The sequence below is a fragment of the Engystomops pustulosus genome, chromosome 2 (assembly GCF_040894005.1).
Source record: "Engystomops pustulosus chromosome 2, aEngPut4.maternal, whole genome shotgun sequence".
Taxonomy (NCBI): Eukaryota; Metazoa; Chordata; class Amphibia; order Anura; family Leptodactylidae; genus Engystomops; species Engystomops pustulosus.
The window spans coordinates 60456004-60474145 of record NC_092412.1 but is presented as its reverse complement, the minus strand read 5'-3'; the positions used below and the strand labels follow the sequence as shown (position 1 = coordinate 60474145).

Below are 18142 nucleotides of genomic sequence, written 5' to 3'. Positions count from 1 at the left end.
ATCCATGAATTATAATACAAAAATGGTGATAAAAAGCCGATTTCATGTAGAAAAATTTTTTGTGTTCCATAGGTTCATCCAAAACTCTTCGATATAGAATAATCAGGAATCCAGAGGACTTGGTCAAATTTATTGCAGATTTAAAGAAAACTCATAAAAAGGTATAGAATACCATGCTTGTTACTGCAGAAGTTAACCTCTTCATAAACACTACACGTAAATAAACTGCAGCTTTTGTGTCAAATTAAACAGGAGAAATTATTCCCCTTATATATGATACATGGATTGTGTATGGATGCTTCACACAGCCAGAGATATCCACTCCTAAAGCTGTACTAAAAAAGTAGATATTTATGTGCAGCTTTCTATTGCCGATTGTTAAGAGTGGATATTTCTGGTTCTGTAAGCATCCATACACAATCCATATAACATACGAAAGGTGAAACTCTCCTGTTGAATATCACACCAGGTTTCTAGGTGCCAGGGTTCAGGAGATCAGCCTGTCAGCTGAAGGCAGAATGTAGACGGAGCTGCAGGAAAGACTTTCGCTTGTCTTTATTACAGAAGTACATGCACCCTCTGCATCTGTAGTTGCACCTGGGAGAGGGGGAAGGTATAATACCGTACATATTTATAACCTAGTTTGGCAAAAGTTAATAAAAAAAATTCTTTTTTTTTTAACATTTGTATTCAATTATTGGCAAATTTTAAATATGTAATTATTAAAAATATCATCAAGATAGCCTCGTATGTCTTGAAAACAAAGAAAGTAGAAATGTTATGATATGTAAAGCTTTTACAGAGATATTGTCATTTAAAGAGTGCATAGCAGAATGTCAAATATTGACCATGACCTACAGGCACCAATGACCATCGGTCATAATCCACCACATGGTCCACCACTGGTATGCTGGTATGTGCATCTTAAAACCGGATACTTTTTTTTTTTTTTTTTTTTTTTAATGACTACGTTTTTAAGGCGCTACCTTAACCACTTGCCGCAATTGCCCCATATTTGCACCAATTCAAAGAATAAAGAGGTGGTTTCATTTTGGAGCGCACAGTGAAAACCGTAAAAACAGAGCTCACAGGAAAATGATGCAAAAGTGTTTTTTCACTGTTTTTTCTCTGTGTTGCAGTACACGTGCAGCACTGTACCGTACCGTGCTGTACTCGGGGAAAATATAGGACCTATCTTTTCCCGTATTACAGCACCGTGCGCCATATGTCTCTATGGAGAGGGGCGGGGGCGAGCAGTGCTCACTCACTCCTCCACTCCAGTGTGCCGACGTCACGGCGGGCACATGTGTGTGAATATAGCCTTAGTTTGATGATCTCTATATGAATTGAATGAGAATTTTCTAATTGTTTGATATTCTTGCAGGACGATAAGAGTGAAGCTGAGAATAAAGAATTACACAGTGAAGAAGATACAACCCCAGTGTCTGATACACAGGAACCAGAGGATGAAGATGAGCAGGCACTCATGAAGGAGTTTGAGAAAGAGTTAGAAAATATGCTTCTTCCCAAGTCCGATGCCTCTCGTATAAAGGAAGAGGTGAAGACTGGAATGGAGAAGGAATTTGATAGCATTATTGATGAGGTAAGTCTCACGGTCTTGATCTTCCAGGTATGGGAAAAGGTCTTAAAAAAACAAACAAAAAAAAAACCCAGTACTAAGAGGTAGAATATTACATTACGTTTAAGTTATAATAGTGTGCAAAGAATACATCAGACTCAGAGTGTGGTATCTTCTGTATTATTGAGGGGGGCACCTTCTTGACTCCCATTACCCTTTCCTGGTGACTATTGGGGCTGATGTGCATGCTATCCTCTTTCTGTGTCTATTCCTATACCATAACCTGTAGGTTCCATGTGTATGTGCTGCCCCCTTTACCTTAATCAACATAGGTTTGATGGATATGTCATTGATGTCAGCGATGGTAAAACTCCACTTAGAAAATTGAGTTTTATTTGGTGAGTGTTTGATTTTCTGGATCAATTGGTACATATGGTTGGACTGGATCTACAGTGGTGAAAAAAGTATTTATTCAGCCACCAATTGTGAAGGTTCTCCCACTTAAAAATATGAGTGGCCTCTGTAGTTGACATTATAAGTAGACCTCAACTATGAGCGGCTAAATGTGAAAACAAATCTAAAAAATCACATCGTCTGTCTGATTTTAAAATAATTTTTGCAAATTATGGTGGAAAATAGGTATCTGGTCACCTACAAATAAGCAAGTTTTCTGGCTTACAGACCTCTGGGTGCAGTCTCATGGGGCATTTTGGCTCGGACGCATGCATTTTGGCTACTTTTTTTTCTTCATTGCTGTAAGTGTAAGCTGCTGTAAAAATGTTAACATGGCTGCTTACACTTCCAGCAATGAGGAAAAAAAAAAAAGTAGCCAAAAGCAAAGTAGCCTTTGAAAACGCATGCATTCTGACGCAACCAAAACGCCACATGTGAACGCACACTATATTATCTTCTTTTAAAGGCTCCTCTATCCTCCACTCTGTTTGAAATTATCAGTATAATGCCCCTATAATTACACATGCCCCTCAGTGTATATAGGCAGCGAGCCCTCTGCCCCCTCAGTACATAGCCAGCCTCCTGTCACCAGTATTCCTAGCACATTAAAAGAAAAAACTAAAAACCTTGCTTTGCTGTTGGCCGTCAGCGGCAGGTCCTGCCCCTTCAGTATATTCCAGCCAGCCCGCTGCCCCCTCAGTATATAGCCAGCCAGCCAGCCCGCTGCCCCCTCAGTATATAGCCAGCCAGCCCGCTGCCCCCTCAGTATATAGCCAGCCAGCCAGCCTGCTGCCCCCTCAGTATATAGCCAGCCAGCCCGCTGCCCCCTCAGGATATAGCCAGCCAGCCAGCCCGCTGCCCCCTCAGGATATAGCCAGCCAGCCCGCTGCCCCCTCAGGATATAGCCAGCCGGCCCGCTGCCCCCTCAGGATATAGCCAGCCGGCCCGCTGCCCCCTCAGGATATAGCCAGCCGGCCCGCCGCCCCCTCAGGATATAGCCAGCCGGCCCGCCGCCCCCTCAGGATATAGCCAGCCGGCCCGCTGCCCCCTCAGGATATAGCCAGCCGGCCCGCCGCCCCCTCAGGATATAGCCAGCCAGCCGGCCCGCCGCCCCCTCAGGATATAGCCAGCCAGCCGGCCCGCCGCCCCCTCAGGATATAGCCAGCCAGCCGGCCCGCCGCCCCCTCAGGATATAGCCAGCCGGCCCGCTGCCCCCTCAGGATATAGCCAGCCGGCCCGCTGCCCCCTCAGGATATAGCCAGCCGGCCCGCTGCCCCCTCAGGATATAGCCAGCCGGCCCGCTGCCCCCTCAGGATATAGCCAGCCGGCCCGCCGCCCCCTCAGGATATAGCCAGCCGGCCCGCTGCCCCCTCAGGATATAGCCAGCCGGCCCGCCGCCCCCTCAGGATATAGCCAGCCAGCCGGCCCGCCGCCCCCTCAGGATATAGCCAGCCAGCCGGCCCGCCGCCCCCTCTAGGATATAGCCAGCCAGCCGGCCCGCCGCCCCCTCTAGGATATAGCCAGCCAGCCGGCCCGCCGCCCCCTCTAGGATATAGCCAGCCAGCCGGCCCGCCGCCCCCTCTAGGATATAGCCAGCCAGCCGGCCCGCCGCCCCCTCTAGGATATAGCCAGCCAGCCGGCCCGCCGCCCCCTCTAGGATATAGCCAGCCAGCCGGCCCGCCGCCCCCTCTAGGATATAGCCAGCCAGCCGGCCCGCCGCCCCCTCTAGGATATAGCCAGCCAGCCGGCCCGCCGCCCCCTCTAGGATATAGCCAGCCAGCCGGCCCGCCGCCCCCTCTAGGATATAGCCAGCCAGCCGGCCCGCCGCCCCCTCTAGGATATAGCCAGCCAGCCGGCCCGCCGCCCCCTCTAGGATATAGCCAGCCAGCCGGCCCGCCGCCCCCTCTAGGATATAGCCAGCCAGCCGGCCCGCCGCCCCCTCTAGGATATAGCCAGCCAGCCGGCCCGCCGCCCCCTCTAGGATATAGCCAGCCAGCCGGCCCGCCGCCCCCTCTAGGATATAGCCAGCCAGCCGGCCCGCCGCCCCCTCTAGGATATAGCCAGCCAGCCGGCCCGCCGCCCCCTCTAGGATATAGCCAGCCAGCCGGCCCGCCGCCCCCTCAGGATATAGCCAGCCAGCCGGCCCGCCGCCCCCTTGCGCACTGGCCGCGCACACACACACTATGACGCCACTTGCTGACATCGTAGTGTGTGCCGCCTGTCGCTCCTGACGTTCTATTATGTCCATGTGCGGGAAGGGGTTAAGACGGAGGCCAAAAAAGAATGTAGATCCATTGTTTGAAGCGCAAGAACAGCATACATTTTGTGTGCTTGTAGCCTCAGTCAATTGCTATGTCCAAGACTGCTGCACACACCTATTAATGTATCATTAAACCTTGAATGCATATGAAGCAGTAGACGTGGGTGCTGTTGGTTTTTTCTTGAGCCAAAATGAAGTTGACATGTACCATGAGTATCGCTCATTGTACAGGGCTTATACATCAATCAAAACCTGCCAGACCTGCTAAACATAGCAGAACACACCCACTGTTCTCTCAAATACATTCTTTAATATTACAGTAAGAATTAGGGTTAAGAATGAGCCACAAGTGAAAAGGCAGAACTGCGATTGATTTTGATGTTACATTTTCTTTGTAGGCGTGTATTGCTATTATTTTATACGTTGTACGTTTTCATTGATCCACACCTTACATGCTTTACAAAGATCAGGGTTATATAGGAATCTGTCATCTAATGATTGTAGCACTGGCTGATTTCCTAAAGGAATACCAGGGGGACTGTATATCATAGTTGTCTGCTCCAAAATTGTTGTTTCATGGGAAGGTTTGGGGAATAAAAAAATAAATGTTCTTCTAATAAACATTCTTCCTACATTGTAGCAACTATTTCCATAGCGGACTAATGGCTAATAGCTTTGGTACATGCATGTACTGACACATATCCTCTAGGTGGCCCTGTTGGACGTAATTTGAAATTTAGGCCTTCACAGAACCTCCTGTATGAGAACTGCTGGAGAAAGTTACCCGTCTGCCAAAACCAACTAGTCCTATCAATGCATTTATAATATCCGTGCTTTTGGCGCTCTGCTTTTTGCACCTAGTTTTCTATCTGCATTGGAGCTTTCATATCCAGCACTTACAATGATTGCCCTAAAATACTAACCACTAGTATGTGGCCCACATATCTGTCATAATTTGCACATACATTAATACATGCTGCATGGATTTGTAGCGTGGCCTAGATGCCTGACTTTTATTAAATATAAGCTGAGATGAGGTATAATTTAATAACAGTAATGTGGGATTGGTTTGCTGTTCAGACCCTTTCTAGCTATAACTGAGACTCTCTATACACTTTTTTTTTTTTTTTTTTTTTTTTTAATCAAACACTTTTTTTGAGCTTTTAAGGTTATTTTCTGTTCCTTTTTAAAGACGACCAAATACAAAGCCTCATAAAGACAGGTTGATTCCATCTTATATAGTAGGGGAGAGAGGAACCTTCCAATGGAAAGCTATCAGTTAACGATTCTGCAATTTTTAGACCATGTTTGTTAAGTAGTGACTCTCCATTACACAAATGTCAGCAACGTATCGTTGGGTACATTTGTTTAATACACCTTATTAATAAGTTCTAGCACCTCTTACCAGTATCTCCTAAGTGGTGGACAGTTTTACATCAACTGCAGCAAACCAGCCCTAGATTCCTGACCTCTACTTTACAGCCCATTTTATACAACCTTGAGGGAAGAAGTATACTAGAGACTCTCCAACACAGCAATTTAAGAAGTGATTTATTACTCCCTGCCCTGTCACACCTTTCAAGCGTATTGGCATTTTTAGGACATGAGTAAAGTAAAAAGGAGGAGGAGGAGAAACGTGCAATATTATTGTAGCTACCCTCCAGGAGCTCCAATGATAATCCAACCTTGTCCATACCTTCTCACTCATTCTGTAGTCCCAGTTAGCCGCCATGGATGTGCCACTTTAAAATAGCACAGATCATAGGACATCCTGGGTGGCCTGGGACTGCAGGAGGACGCCATAGGTCCTGCCTAGTGAACTCCATGCTGGGGGTAACGACCTGGGTGCCCAAAGAGAGGTCTTTGAGTGAGTGCCACCTCTGGCTCCCGTGCCATAGGTTCGCCACCACTGCTCCAAGGGGATCCAGATTGGAGACACAATGTGCCTCGCTAACAGAGAGGCTCTGGGGAAGGACTATGTTAGGACATCTGCTACAGCTGGCTTCTGGTTAGATCTGGACCACAAGGTCCTCTGAGAAGTTAGGGGGTGACCCAGAGAGTGGCATACTTGGTATATTTCATTATAAGTTGCATTTTTTAACCTTTTCCTGTCAGTAGTTTAGGGAATCTGACCCATCTCCTATAAAAGGGGTTGCCGAATAAAATATATGATAAAAATCTGACATGACACATTCTCATGTTCTGCTCACACTTTTCACCTCTCATTGTTGTAGGCTCAGGAGGAGCTGGAGACGGAGGGCCTGAAGGGAGAGTTTGATAGAAAACAAGCCTCTAAATCTCTTGCCACAACGCTGAACAAGCTGATCGATAAACTGGACAATAGTTACGCGGAGAAGGAGGAAGAAACCCCAGCGGCTGAGAGCAATGAGGTCGCCACAAAGGACAACCAGGATCCTGCTGCCAAAGCTCCTACTGGTAGGAAATCTAACCCTTATTACATCACATCAGTCCCTCCAGTGCTGGATATATGCAACATATTAACTGGCCCAATTGTCATGTGTTGATATAACACCAGGAAGAATAACTGGGGAATGTAGCAAGCTCTAGTAAAGCAAGGATGTACGTTTATCACTTTAAATGGGAAATTTTTAAAGCAAAGCTGACGGGTTCTCTTCATACATGTATCATGGGCTCCCTGTTCAACTGCAGAAAACCCCACAGATCAGGCCCTTCTATTGCATCCTGTGAATAGTAGAAAACCCTAAAATATTTAAATGGAACCTGTCATGCAAATAAAACCACCCAAAATAAATACTTTATTAAAAACTATGATTTTGAAGCATTGCACAAATGTTAAAAAGTCAGTTTGTAGACTTGTATGCGACTCGCCTGATGTGCGTCCAATGTCACTACTTGAGTCCAATGAAGCCTTCATATTCATGAGTTACTTCCATTTCCATGCCTTCTAGGTTCTGATTGACAAGTGTTACATAATTGCTGCTATGTGGCGTATTAAGTTAAAGCTCTGTTACAGGTTTTGGCGATTTCATGTCATGTGACCAGGGTTATATAGTCTAAGGTCTTGTTACATTTTCACAGTCTTCCCCATGCATGTATGTGATCACATGAAATCGCAGCCACCTCCATGAAGAATGGGGAGGAGTAGGAGTCCACAGAGGCATGCTGTAATCCTGCCATGATACTGTCATGTGATCAGATAAATGCATGGTAATATATAATATATTACAATATATTAATATATATGCTAATGTTAGGAGGCTAAAGGACCTGTTATGAGGACACCCTGGTTACATGACATACTGACAAGAGGCATGGGGCGAGGTAGATGGGAGGTGCCAGTCGAGCAGGGCACATCCCCTCTCATGCTAGGGAATATAAGATTAAGTTGATTTTTGGGGATTGAATGTAAACCATTTTTAGCTAAGAGAAGGGTTTTCGGTGAATAGAGCCATGTGAACCTGGCACTTGCTGAATTTGTGAAAATGTGGTGATGGGTTCCCATTTAAATGTTTTTTTTGTTTTTTTTAAATTTAAATTTATAGTTCAATTATTATTGAAAAATATTATTTTTAACTCATTATAATAATAAAACTGAATATTTATATAGCGCCCTCTTATTCTGCATCCCTTCACAAATCATGGGGCGCATATACAGAGCAATAACATGGTCAAACTATGAGGAATCTATGTATTTTGTTCTCGGTTTACATCACATTATCAAGCTAAATGACACGTTCCCTTATGGCGCTTTTGTTGGAAACGTATGAGCATTTTGGCCAAGACCCTCCTACTTGCACTTTTGGATTTGTTTAATCTTGTGCTGAACATGTGATGTGCACAGCAAACTATAGAATGAGAACTTTGAATGGTTTTATGTGACCCTGTGACCCTGATGCTTTTGTACTTCCTATTTTGTGTTCTATGCATTTTCCATGCTATGAATTATTCCCGCCCACTTCTACACTATGGAATATGATAAAGTCTTTATCTGGATTGAGTGATTTTTTTTTTTTTTTTTTTGTTTGGGGGGGGGGGGGATGGGGGTATTAGCGATGAAAATCATATCTCCAAATGCAGGAAAGGTACCTGTATATACTCGAGTATAAGCAGACCTAAGTATAAGCCAAGGCCCCTAATTTTACCACAAAAACCTGGTAAAACATATATTTTTTTTTTTTACTCAAATATAAGCAGAGTTTGGGTTTTCAGCACATTTTTTTTGTGCTGAAAAACTAGGCTTTTACTCGAGTATATATATATTCCAGCCTACTTGTCTGTGTTCCCGGATTCATTTGTACAGAATCTTTCTGAGTTTCTGTTGATTTGTAGTTGTTCTAGGAGCTCCTGCACTTTTTAGTGTTGGGTGATGATGTGTATTTGAAGCTATAGCTAAGCACTGTCTGTGTGTTGTAGCATTTGTGGGGTTTTTTTTGTTTGAACATTGCATGTGCTGCGTCTTTCAGACATTTAAGTCACTGTATTCTAAGCTGGACCCTTGGTCACCTATTTCTATGCTTTCAGACCTTCCTTTCTTTAAAGGGGTTGTACCAAATGTGATTGTTATCCCCTATCCTTGTGATTGGTAAGGATATGACAGCTGGGACCTCCACCAATCACAAGAACAGGGATTGTGTTCTCTCAAATTGAAGGAGCGGCAGGTCTATACAGTTGTATGAAATTGCTGAGCACAGCACCCGGCCATCTCTGGCTCTCTCATGGCAGTGAGTGGGCGTGCCGAGCTACACTGGCACTGCCCTAGTATTGAATGGAGAGCAGGTCGTATGTTCAACCTTCCTCTGCATCAATTTCTTCTTGTGGTGAGTGCACACCCTTGATTAGATAGTGGATAACAATCAAACTTGGTATAACCCTCTTTAACCCTTTCTTTTCTGCTGCATCTGTCCTGCTGAGTTAATGTTGTACGTTGCACAGCTTAGCATCTCCGCAACTCACCCGAACGGCCATGACCCACCAAATTTTAGTTGTTCATTTACAATAATTCATTGATGGGTTAAACTTTCCTATCACTTTCTTCACATTAGATGACCGTTCGGATGGCCGTGTAAAAGTCAGGGTCACAAAGATCCAGCGGGGCAGCTCTGTGCATCCCAAGAGAAAGGAAATGAGCAGCGAAAACCCACAACTGAGACACATTGAGAATGTTGTTAAAGATCTGCTTGAAAAAGAAGGCCTGAAAGCAGAAGGTAGGCGCCTCATGACCGTGACTGCAGGTCGGGTTCCCTTTAGTACATTATCCAGGTGCTACTGGCTTTCTGCTTCAGTCCCAAGTCTCTACCACTTTAGGCCTCATTCGCACTGCTGTATGGGGGACGTATATACGGCCGATATACGTCCCCCATAGACGGCAATGGGCGCACGGCGCCCTACGGAACGGTAAGGTGCAGCACACGCATGGCACCGTACCGCGTAAAAAGATAACGCGTCCTATCTTTTCACGTCATACAGCGCCGTGCGCCATACATCCCTATGGAGAGGGGCAGGGGGATGGTGCCATGTGCCCGCCGTGCTATGGTATGTCGGACAACGGCAGTGTGAATCCAGCCTTACTCTGTGTCTTTTTCATGTTACATTCACCAAACGGATCATAGGTTCATCTCTTGTTCTCTCCTCTTAGTTGTCATATGTTATAACATAATCTATCACAAACAATGAATTTTTGATAAATTTGTAGAAACTGCAATAATTTATTTTGCAACACTTTACATATTGTAGGTTATAAGCACAATATGCAGAACTATATGTATGGTAGGAGGCACAATGTGATGGAGGGAGTAATGTTGGATTAAAGGATTGTGCTCTAAAGATAAGTTTGGGATGTGTTTTTACTGTAACTTTATAATTGTGTCTATATGAGAAATAACCAAAGTGCCTGGTGAAGTGCATTTTGGGGAACTGATGCATCTGCAGAAAAGTCTTAGACAGTAGTGGGAGCTTTGGTTTGTGTGTAATTGAACCCTAAACCTACATACAAAAAAAAGAACAGCAGTACATGTACAGTTTTATAAGTGACTTTGAGGAAGAAGAATTACAATTTAAGGTTTCTCAGAGATGGGAAAAATATGGCTGCTTTTTTTTTTTTACAAAAAATAGCACCACATATTAATTTCAAGGCATATACCGCTGTGTTGCAGAAAGCCTTATATTAAAGGGGTTGGCTGGATGAGCTGTGGAAAAAAAACAAATTATACTTACCTTGGCCTCTTAATGGAGAAAAGCTGTGATACTGCAGACAATACAGATTGTACAAGTGGAAAAACTGGCTTTGTAATATTTAGATCATTGTACCGTATTTTTCGGACTATACAGCTGCCTGGAACTGTGCACAAGTCTGCCACCTGCTGGTCATTCATTCTTATAATCTGGTGCGCCTTATATATGAACCTAGATGTTTTAGAAGGCATTTATTGATGGTGTGCCTTATAATCCGGTGCACCTTATAGTCCAAAAAATATGGTAACCTGCAAAAAAATGCTTTTGTATTTGGAATTTATTGAAAAGTATAGTCCTTTTATTAACAATGCAGCGGACCATACATTGTAATGTCTTATCAGCAGCACTTCTTCAAGAGAACCTGCTGTAAGGCCCCTTTCACAGCGTGTTGTGGGGACACATAGACGCCTATGGTGTCCGTCAGTGCCATACCGTACTATACCATGCAAATGCATCATACTTCGCTATAGGCACCATACTCCTCCCCACCACCGGGCTGCTGTATGCTCTCCTGGCTACAGCAGGGGGTAAGCGTGTGTGTCCGTCCTCTCTGAACCCTGGATAGTAATACAGGTGGGAAACGGTCAACATCTCAGAGTCTCAACCCCATTGTGTAAGAAGCCATGATCATGTTTTCTCTTCCCAAATAGGTAAAATAGAGATTAAGATCCTTACAGGCGGCTTTGGTGATGATGATGATGGGCACTGGCTTTCAGAGGAGGACACAAGAAATCTGAAAGATATATTTTTCAACATTTTGGTATGTATGTGACTCCACACATTAAAGTCATTTATGAGATGCTGTTGAGGTTGAGCTCACCTGATACTCTATTGTTAATTCACTGTATGGGGATCACCTCTAGAAGGCACCGCTATCAGTGTTAAAGGGCTTTGCCCATGAAAGAAAATTCTCAAATTTCAATCCCCTAGTGATGCTAACACAATAAAAATCATTTTTAACCCTTTACTTTACAGTTGAACTCTGTTTTATTGCTGTTTAAGCTCCTATCACTCAGTGATGTTCCGTCCAAAATCCCAGAGTGTGGGGGGGGGGGGGAACTCTCTAAGCAGACATTTCATAATCTGTGTAGTTCTGTGAGCTGACAGTGTGGTTACATTATCAGGGTACAGGTTTATATACACTTTTATTTAGCTTTTAAACAAACATGCTACTAGTATCTGATACAGAGAAAGAGAGATTAGACAGATCAGAGATGATGAGATCCATAAGTCGCATATTGCACACAATGACACTGTTCTCCTACATCTCTGCTATTCCACAATATACTAGATCTGCTGTGCCTTTGTTCCCCATCCCAGATAAAGAACTTATCAGTCTGTAGCTTTGTACTCCTCATGTTGCTGCCAGCAGGAAGTCAGTGTCTGTGTATCAGTGTGAGCTCTGTCCTGGACTGCAAGGGGAGGGGCTAGAGTGCAGGGAGCAGAGAGAAACTCAGCTCCACAGTTGTCAGATAGAAAACCAAGATGGCTGCCGACCCTAAAGTCAGAAGATACAGGGTTAGGGCCCAGGGGCAACTAAAATTATGTACAGGCAGGTTGGCCAGGTTGGACTTGTATCTTTGAAATGCTGTATGTGTCTCACAGATTATATATAGTATAGAAAGAAAAAGGGAGTCATGTTGGATTATCTACTGGTATTTATTGAAATATAAGAAATGTCACCGTACAAGTAATGATATAAATATCTCTATAGTGCAATCTCCTATAATGCTAATATACTGCAATCTACTATACCTGAAATGGTCTGTGATCTAGAATATATCTCCTCCAAGCAGATCTTATTGCACTTGAAATTGGTATTGATCTAAAATACAGGCAGTCCCCAGGTTACGTACAGGATAGGTTCTGTAGGTTTGTTCTTAAGTTGAATTTTTATTCAGTCGGAACTGAATATTTTATAATTGTAGCCCCAGACAGATTTTTTTTGGTCTCTGTGACAATTGGATTTTAAAAATGTTGGATTGTCATAAGAATCAGGATTAGTAATAAAGCTTCATTACAGACACCTGTGATAACTGTTATAGCTTTTTATTGTAGCCTAGCGCTAGAGTAAAGTAAATTATCAACATCCAGAGGGCCGTTTGTAACTAGGGGTCGTCTGTAAGTCGGGTGTAATCATAAAAGTGAACAAATATCCGTATGTGGTAAGTTTTGACAGTCCAAAGGCAATGCAAGTCGTTAAAAATCTCAGCAGTGGGATTCTCCGCTATTGGTGCGGATGTGCAGTGTGTGATTTTATTTCTGACTACAGTAGATGTACAGATGATAAAATAGTAAAATAGTAGAATTTCTTGTGGATGTTGGAAACAGTCTGTACGGTTGTCGGTTTGCATTGAGTGGGAGATCCACAATAAGACGACTAAGCAGCTTGGCAAAACCCCAGCCTGCTGCTGCCCTCGTGATGTTACCGGCAGCTGTAATAGAAATATATACTGTACAGCTCTAGTGCGGGAGAGTAGCAATGGACTTTCTAGTTGATCCTTCAGTGTTGTACCGCTGCCCAGACAGACTCAATATAACCTGTATTCTTGTACTCGCCATTGATTGTAATATATGGGCACTGCAGATGTTCTTACTGCTGTATGGCTTTATAACTCTCATAAATAAAAATCTGGACAAATATCCAGATTACAAAACTAAAACTGGTGATTATAAGGCATATATCATGGTTACAAGGGACCCTTGAGTTCCTGCCTCATCACTTGTCATTCCCGGGATGAAGTGATTTCACTATGTTACATAAATGTAGTTAGCCATAATGAAATATCTGCCTGGCTGCATTATATTACAGATCAGACATTTAATATTTATAGTAGATTGCACTAAAGAGGTATTTATATCATAATTTGTATCTACTTATTTCATATTGAATTTGTGTGTCTGTAGTTTACAGTACCAATACAGATCAATCATTGATAAGCCATAGATCCAGGTACTGTGACTGTGGTAATCTCCTTATTTGTTTTAAAATCCACTTTTGAAATGATGCTAATGAGCCAGAAGGGACTTGGTGGGGTGGGGGTGTTACCAGAGCCCCTCCATGCTGCAGCTTCACAGGCTGTTACACTGTGTAGAAGCACTTCCTCCTGCCACTATGTGCTGAAACCTCCTTGTAGCAGTGAGATTACATCTGGCAGATTGAGGGGTGCAGTGCTGAAGGAGTTGATAGGGAGAGTGAGACAGTGTAACAGCTTGTGAAGCTGCAACATGCAGGGGCTATGTTAACGCCCCCTCCCCCTGGGCCCTTCTGGTTAATTGGCATCATTTTTTTTTTTAAAGTGGCCCTGGATAACACGTATAAGAAGATTATCACAGTGCCTGGATCTATGAGTAGGTTTTCCTGGTTTATCACGTTTGATTTTTGACGGTAGATTTTGTACGTCACACATATCTATTTACAATGTATAAAGCGGGCTCGGCTATTATGCAGCTTACACCCATGACTGGCACCGATCGTGGGTGTTAACCCCCCAGGTGATGTCGGCACTTAGAGGGGTATGCACACAAAGATAAGATTCGGGATAACTATATTCGGGATAACAAAATATCACATTCTCTTATTCACTTTTTTTACCTGTGTGTTTTCTGCCCTAGATACAGGGGTCAGAAGATGCTCACAAAGAACAGAAGCGACAGCAGCAGCTCGAGGACAATTACCGCTTTGTCTGGAACCAGAAGAACGATGATCCTAAGAGCAGCAGCTCCCCCACAGACTCTGATGATGTGGATTTCTAGAAGGCACATACACTGGACCTCTACTCCTGCCCGGTGGACTCGAGCTTTGTAACAAATGTTTTGGGATGAGTGCTGCTGGTTGCAAGCCTGGAAGGATCTGCTTCGCCTGCAATAGTTTTTTAAGCAGTGTTAGATGACTTGGATGTGTGCACAACTAGGAGAATAAAAAAAGCTATTTATATATTTTAGTTTCTTTCCTTTAGATGAAGATCATGAAGCTGGAGGATACAGCGTGTCCTCATCCCCTGGTGGAAATGTCCTGTAAAGGGGCACAACATTGGAACAGGAGGTCACGTTTTGAGCCACACATCTTCCTTTGCTATGCCCACACAAGAGTCCAATACACATAATTAAACTTCTGACGAATTTAAAGGTGTTGGGCACTTTACCCCATGTTTTTTTGTGGGAGGGCAGGATATTTTGCAATTTTACCAATATACATTTATTAAAAGTCCTGCACCGCTTTTCTAAAATGTAAAGTGAACCCCCCCTGTCTTTTACCTCATCAGCTGGCATTGCTGACCATAAAACCAATTCCCCTTTTAGGACCTTAAGTTTGTGTTATAATATAATACATACTCAAGGTCATAGACAGCAAAGTTCATATGACCCTCAATATGTGTCCAATTTATGGATGGGAACTGATGAGGTAAGAGACCTTTCTGAACCAGGGGCTTCTCTTTACATATCAAGAAGTGGAGCAGAACCTTTAATAGATGTATATTGTATCCTAATGTAAGTGTAATCGCCAACCCTTTTAAGCTTAAAGGGGTTATCCGGGTTTAAAAAATTTTTTATGGCTGGGCTGGGGAGGGCTATTTAAACATAATAAACATGTACTTACCTCCTCCGGTGCTGCCGATGTCCCGCGCCGCGGCCGGTCTTCTCCGTGTGCCGGTTTCAGTACAAGGGCGCACAGGGAGCTTCTGGCCGGCCGGAAGCTCCCATGCGCACCATCTCCCAGCGCTTACAAGGCTGAGAGATGGGGACGGATGGGAGGAGCCGTCCACAACGCGGACCGGAAGCTCCCTGTGCGCGGCTTCCGTGCCCCTGTTTGTTTACAGGGGCACGGATCGAAGTGACCGCGGCGCGGGACATCGGCGGCGCCGGAGGTGGTAAGTCCATGTTTATTATGTTTAACTAGCCCTCCCCAGCCCGGCCATAAAAAGATTTTAAACCCGGATAACCCCTTTAATGTATTCCCCTAATATTCTCCATAGCCGCGTGGCAGCATTTCCCTATAGACTCCATACTTGTTGGATTAGAAACAAAGATCATTCCATTATGCAATTATTACATTGTATGTAAAACTGGACAACTTCTTTTCTTTCTTTACATGAATTGGAATTGTATTATTCTAGCAATAATGGTTTTTATTGTCTGTTCTCCCACAGTTAATTTTGGTTTTTTTTCCCCGATGAGTTGATGAATGTAAACCAGTGCAGAGGAAACCTGGAGTCATTGTCCCTAGCAAAGAGTCGGGTTATAGAAGAATCATTTATTCATAAAAACTGCTTTCCTTTAAAGGAAACCTACCATTTGATGGGATGTATTATGAAGCAAACATACCTTGAGAATGCTGTAGCTACACTGATGCAGAAACTTATAATGTTTTAATCCATGAGCTAAGTGGTTTTGCTGAAAAAACTATTATAAAATTATAATAATGAAACTATGGCTCCTGTGCTGGGGCTAGGTGCTTTTCCTCTCACATTAATTATGCACTGCTTCACTGCTGCACCATCCTCCAGCTGCTGTGTATGAGTGATCCAGCTCAGATTGATTAGTCCTTTCTGGACAGTCCAGAAAGCTCTATGTAATGTGTTTATGAACCGCAGGCTCATAATTGTTATAATTGTTTTTTCAGCAAAACCACTCAGCTCAGGGAGTAAACAAGATATACTCCTGCATCAGTGTAGCTACAGCATTCACAAGGTATGTTTGGTTCATAATGCATGAAATCAAATAGTAGATTTCCTTTAAGGAAAGGGCAGCTATTTCATCAATGCAGAATGTAAATATTGCTGCTGTGTAGCTCAGGAACTATTTCCTCGTTTTCTATGGTTTAGTGCAACAATCATTACAAAATTGTGAACCATTGATCGTCATGGGTAAAGTGTGCGTTTATAAGAGCTGCAGCCGCTCTGTATTATACATGTGTCAGAAGGAGAATGGTTCCCGGGGGGAAAAAAAGTTACTACTGCTGAAAATGTGCAATTTTGAAATTTGTATTTGGATTTTTCATGTGAAAGGAATGATATTATTATTTTTTTTTTTTTTTTTTTTTTTTTTTTTTTTTTTTTATGGCTACTTTGAGGTTGTGAATAATTTATGATAATTCTGTGTCCCATATAGAAATATTTATTACAATAAAATGCTTTTACATATACGTTCATTTTTTTGTCATATACTGTACCAGCATTTCTCTTCTGGAGGAAGAGGACTTGGAATAAAGGAAATCTACCCTCAAAATTAAGTATGATAAACCAGGGACACTTATTCATAGATCCAGGCACCGTGACTGTGTAAACTTTATATATATATGTATATATATATATATGTGTGCCCTTCTGATTCATTAGCATAATTTTTGAATATATACATTCTAAAATTATGTTAATGAATCAGAAGGGCTCTAGGGGGCGGCACCTGTAGCTTCACAGGCTGTTACACTGCAGGCCAGGGTGTTTGGCTTCACAGGCTGATACACTGCACAAGCAGAGTATGGAGGGGCTCATTTACTTAATTTTAAAAGTTCATTTTAGAAGGAAAGAGTCCATTTATAAGAAATATAAGATTGACTACCACTGTCATGGTGCCTGGATCTATGAGGAAGTGTCACTGGTTTATCATGCTTCATTATGATTGCAGATTTTCTTTAAACAATTTTATGGGGCAGATGTATCAAACATTGGCACTCCATGGACCAACACTTGATGTTGAAAATTCACACAACTTATAGTGGACCAAATGGCTCGTCCTAGTGAACACTTGATGTTGGTCTGGGCCTGCACCATTTATTTAAAGAGTCTCTGGCATAGTGCTCCTGGATCAGTTCTAGGTCAGGTCGTGCTTGGTCTAGAACTGCACTATAACCTGCCCCTGAACCTGGCGAAGGCTATAGGTAGTGTAGACAGTCAGTTCTGCTACATATTGGGGAAATAAGAACTCTGAGCATAATCTTGATATATGATGCACAGAGTTCTATTCCCAGCAATGGTGATAAATCTGTGGCACAACGCTTGTCACAGCCATGATCATGGAATAATGTGAAACAGCCGTAAATCGCTACTTTTAGGTCAGTATTCAGGTGTACAAGCGGTGACCCCCCCCACTCCATGTCTCTCAATTAGATACATTACCTGTGAAGATGAGATTTCTTCATTCTGATTGAACTTTTGTTTTCTGCAATATGGAATGTAACAAAGAAAATGCAATGACATCTTCAGGAAGCATGTTATAGAGCAGGAGGAGCTCAGCAGATTGGGAAAGCACTATGTGCAATCAGTTGGCAGCATAGCATGGACCAACTGAGCAGATTGATACATACTCATTGACCTGTAACCATAAATGTGATATTTAGCTGGTGACCGATACCAATAGCTTATACTGATTTGAAAAAATGTCTTTCTCATTATTCTGATTTACGGTACTTCAGTATTTTATACAAGTTCAATCCTCACTACCTGGCACTTTACCTCTAGCAGCAGGGGAGGGCAGCTGCAGCCTGTGTGTGCCTGTATTTCCTCATGTATTCATCCTCTACCCCCCACCCCCCCTCCCCTGCCTGCTCAATGCACATGGGAGGAGAGGAGACTGACACAGGTTCACACAGGCTGCAGCTGCCCAGGACTCATCACACACTGCTGGCAGAGAGCCAG

General features: G+C 43.3%; 1 protein-coding gene across 3 annotated transcripts in view; it reads left to right on the top strand.

Moving 5' to 3' along the window:
* The window catches only part of OS9 (OS9 endoplasmic reticulum lectin), a 68782-nt gene extending 53701 nt beyond the window's left edge, over nucleotides 1-15081 (top strand). The window contains exons 10-15 of one of the 3 annotated variants that reach the window (XM_072134850.1): nucleotides 73-161; nucleotides 1385-1603; nucleotides 6527-6728; nucleotides 9317-9478; nucleotides 11156-11265; nucleotides 14121-15081. In XM_072134850.1, coding sequence (XP_071990951.1) covers nucleotides 73-161; nucleotides 1385-1603; nucleotides 6527-6728; nucleotides 9317-9478; nucleotides 11156-11265; nucleotides 14121-14261 — 923 coding nt within the window. In that variant the 3' untranslated portion in view covers nucleotides 14262-15081. The remainder of the gene's footprint in view (nucleotides 1-72; nucleotides 162-1384; nucleotides 1604-6526; nucleotides 6729-9316; nucleotides 9479-11155; nucleotides 11266-14120) is intronic. The other 2 variants (XM_072134848.1, XM_072134849.1) reach the window with 2 other exon arrangements.
* The last annotated feature ends 3061 nt before the right edge of the window (nucleotides 15082-18142 follow it).